The 4,421-nt window shown below is 41.7% G+C and overlaps 1 protein-coding gene across 1 annotated transcript; it reads right to left on the reverse strand.

The window, feature by feature from the left end:
- Positions 1-2,381: 2,381 nt before the first annotated feature.
- On the reverse strand, positions 2,382-4,421 carry LOC122861333. The gene has a single exon (XM_044165516.1). The coding sequence runs from the start codon at positions 3,949-3,951 to the stop codon at positions 3,271-3,273; it is 681 nt and encodes a 226-aa protein (XP_044021451.1). The 5' UTR covers positions 3,952-4,421; the 3' UTR covers positions 2,382-3,270.

The following is a 4,421-nucleotide window of genomic DNA, read 5'->3' on the forward strand; positions in this document are numbered from 1 at the left end:
GATGATGTATGTATATAGTGTGTGTGTGTGTATATATAAATAAAATACCAAATCTTTCTCGGCATGTCCTTATGAATGTCTATATATATATATACATACATATTTGTCATCTACATTATAGAAATGCACAGATATTGTCAACCTGTCACCTTAACCTGATTGTCACACAATCCTTCAGTGCTGAAAACTTGCAATGATTAGAAAATGAATGCCATATATTTTTCTAAAAGTCTTGAGACAACATTATTATTAAACTTTCTGAAAGATGACAACACAGTGCTTGCCATGGCTTTTTTTACCATGCATCCCTCCACACTTTTGCCTTTTAAATTAATTGAAAAAGCTATTGTTCGCTGTATTGCAAGACATCGTTAATATTTCATAACTTTTGTGATGGTGTCTCGCTCAAACAATGGTATATTGAAAGGCCTTTAATCCCTCCAGCTTTGTTGGAAAGGTCTCTTGGTTGTAGTGTGTCACCCCCAAATATGTCAAATCTGATGAGAATAGTTTCCCTCCACTCAAAAATGTGTTTTGTTTATTGTTACTTCACTCAGATGTTTGAGCTTCACTGTGCAGAATGATGTATGTGCAGAGTTTGAGACTAGAAGGCTGTTTTCACATTCATCTGGTGAAGGGGGAACATTTTGCTGATCACCTTATATCTGAGTTAAAGACATGAACGTATGAGTATGATTTTGTGGCATCACAACTAGTTTGGAAGCCAATCGTGAACACAAGTGTGATGTGGAAACTTAAAGCCTCCAGCCCACATATACTGAGAAAGGACGAGCGAAACTTTTGAAATGAAAAGTATTTGCATATTCATAGTTTCTGGGTTTGGATTGGTGAAGGGTGAAGGAGTGTATGTAGAATATTTAACTAGGCAACTGAACTTTTTTGTAGAACAGACACAACAATTTTTATGTCTTACTTTTTTGGCTGGGATCTTTAAGCATTTTTATGCATATGCTCCATGTCATTTACATTATTAGCAATAGAAATCCTGGTAAATCTTCCTTTATTTACATTGTCTCCCTGTGGATTTGTCTGGTAAACTTATGCAATTGTTTAGCTTTTTTTGACAAATCTGACATTAAAGTGAGCAGTACAGCTGCAGTTGCCACCATTTAAAAATTATTGTATTATAAAAAGGGCAGGGTTAGCAGCTATGACAACTGGCTTTTATATATTTTTTTATGATTTAATAAATGTTATGTATTTTTTTGTCGTTCCTATTCAAAGAAACCATGCAATCCTTTGCCTGGCTTGAGCCACAAAACAAAACAAATCCCATACTGAAGTCTAATGTAAGATATGGCTGATTTCACATGAGATAATGTAATCATCTGCCTGGGTGACTGGGTTCAAGAGTCATAAGGTCAGATGATGTGTCCTGACTCAGACGTAGCTTCCAGCAATAAATGTCAGTACTGATGAATTCCTTCATCAATAGGTCGGTCATTACTCCTCTCATATATCACAAGAAGCCATAACTGTAAACACATCTGTTAAGGCCGTCCTATATACGGAGGCCACTGCAGCATTGACAGGCCTGTCATTGTGTTATGCACACTCTGTATTATATTATTCCGGTACACGTGGTTTATGTTGTGATGATGGGGGATGTTTGTATCTTGTGCTGCCTTTCTTGATGATTGGCCTTCCTGTTTAGCTCACCAGACACATACCTTGGCTTTGGTTCTGAAAATCTGTGCATGTCATCACTATTTGCATCACAGTGTAACTTTACCAAGGCACTGGCTGCTCAGCAGAAATCATGTGGTTTTATTTTCAGTGTGATAGTGAATGACGCTTGTCACCGCCAGCACAGAATCCAAACCTTGGAGTCCTTTTCAGAGAGAGTGGGATCAAAATAGCACCAAGCGGTATTGTGTAATATGTTCTTCTCTGTTTTGTACAGTGCAACAAAAGAGCTCTTAAATCGATACACCTCCCTCACATGCTGCTGAGAGAGTGCATGGGGTGGTTGGTCTAATTTCCACTTCATAGTTCACCACATGTGACTGTGTGAAGTGGTTTCAGTGAGAGCTGCAGCGACTGAACCGTGGCAGACTGGGAGATGAATGCTTCTCGTTCCACGAGGAGCAGACAGTCCCTCTGATCACACGCTGGACAGTTCGCTCAGGTAATTAAAGAGCCGCCCACCAAAATGTGATTAAATGTCCAGATCACAAGAATGGCGATAAAGTGAGTGTTTTTTGTACTTGCACGGTTATTATTATTTCTGTTGAGCCTACCTCTTTGCACCAATCAATAAATGTGGGTTTTGCACATTATACTTTACTCTAATAGCCTGAAGGATATCCAAATTAATTCAATTCATCTGACTTTTAATTTTTGAAACAAAATGTAAGATGTTGGGAAAACCAAACATTTATTTGAATATATATTATCCATTCTGGCTCTGAATAAATAAAATATAATTAACATACAGGATAATGTCAGTGATTATTCATGATTTACATAGATCTGTTAGGCTATAAAACCATAGAAGTGAATCATTTTCTAAGGATGTTTATTTGTAACTTGTGATATAGTTATACCTCTTATACATACTGTACCTTTAATAAAAATGATCTAATTACACTAAAAGTTCATCTGGGCCAAAAAGATGTATGCCTGCCCTATATGTACATAACCAGTTACACAATACATTTACATGATTATATGCACATACCTGAGCATAACTCAATAATGCAGGTTCTTCTACTTGGAATCCAGGTTTGATCCATGACAAGAAAATATAGCCTATGTTAAAATGCAATAATGCAGTATTAATTTAGATCAGCCGATGAATGGCATTGATGTTAAGCGCTGTATGCCTGTGAGACATATTTATATCCTGCAAAACCACAAGCATCTCTGGAGCTTGTTCCTATTAATTTAACAAACTATCTAAGCCAGTGTTGTCCGCGCGTACAGGCAGGTTAGTGGCCTCAGAAGCTGTCCGAGGTAAAGTAGACACACATTGATTTAAGGCATACATATGGCCTAAAACAAAAAAAGCATAGTTGGTGTTGAAGGGGAAACAGTGTTCATTGAAGAAGCGAGGTGCCCTCTTTTCTTACATGGAGGCTCAGAGCAAGATGTCAGTTAATATGTGCAGTTCAGCATCCATAAGAGATTCTGCAAAAATGAGTTTCAAGAAGAAGACCTGTGTGTTATCCGACCTGCGGCATTGAGTCTGTAAAACACTCCTTGTTGGGTCAGTTTATGTGTGTGTGTGGTGGTGAGGAAGAGGCCCGATCAGTCTCCTCTCAGGCCAGCTAGGCTCGTCGCGGAGGTTGGAGGAACAGTGGCAGCATCTGCAGCCGCCTGGTCGGGGTCCCTCTCCTCGTCCTCGTTAAGCGCACCGCCAGACTCCTTGGTGCTTGACGAGATGTAGTGGCTCACTCTGGGTTGAGACGTGTGTTTCTGTCCCCCCAAAGTGCCCGATCTCTCCGCGCTTGTGTGACCGTGGGAAGATGCGTAGAGTCCTTCCTCCTGCTGCGAGTGCGCAATTTCTGCTCCGGCACCGCGCGGAGAGACGGCCACGCTCTTGGCTCTGTCATCCCACTGAAACGCCTGACTGTGCGGGGTTGAGTCCTGCCTGGTCTGGTTGAGCGATAGCAGCCCTGTCTTTGTAGAGTTCCACTCTGAAACATTGTTGCTTGTGGAAATATTAGTTGAGATGTTTGCGGTGGGGGTGACCTCCTCGGGCACTCCCGGCTTCCCCGCAGAAGAGGATGCACTGGTTGGTTTCCAGATCAGGCTGTAGTAAATTGCCAGGATAATGGCTGCTAAGGACACGGACAATACATATGCAAAAACAGTGGCTAGTCTCACCCACTTCTTGTTAGTCTTAGCAGCCATCTTCGCCTTTTTGTCCCCCGTATAAGTGGCAGGTTTCCCCCTCTCCATATTGGGCATGAAGTCCCGCTCTCTCATATTGCCCCTATTTTTTCCTCGATGCTCCACCACCCCCTCCGTCTTGAAGGCTTCTTGTTATCCACAATCCAAGAGAAGATAGGAAGCAGAGGGCTGAGGAGAAAGATGCTGGACCACCTTGAACCGTCCGCACCACAGGAGTATTTTGCAGCTAATTTGATTTCGTGTAATTCATTTGATCTCAAAAGCGCTGCGCTTAATATTCGGTACCCAGTGCAGCATTGCGTTTCATAATGGACATCAAGCATCCACAGGCTGATTGCGCGTTTCAGCATCCGACAGCGGCGGGACAAATGTCTACCCGACACAACATTTCCACTGGAACAGCTGGCTGTTGGCCCACGGCACATCCGCAGTATAAGATTTGATTTATTAAAACGATTAAGTGAGATCATACGATACACAACTGTCTGTCTTATCCAGCAAATGAAGTGGCTGGCTCAGCTAAAAATACAGGAGAGGGGGCGGGC

The sequence above is a fragment of the Siniperca chuatsi genome, linkage group LG15, assembly GCF_020085105.1.
Source record: "Siniperca chuatsi isolate FFG_IHB_CAS linkage group LG15, ASM2008510v1, whole genome shotgun sequence".
Taxonomy (NCBI): Eukaryota; Metazoa; Chordata; class Actinopteri; order Centrarchiformes; family Sinipercidae; genus Siniperca; species Siniperca chuatsi.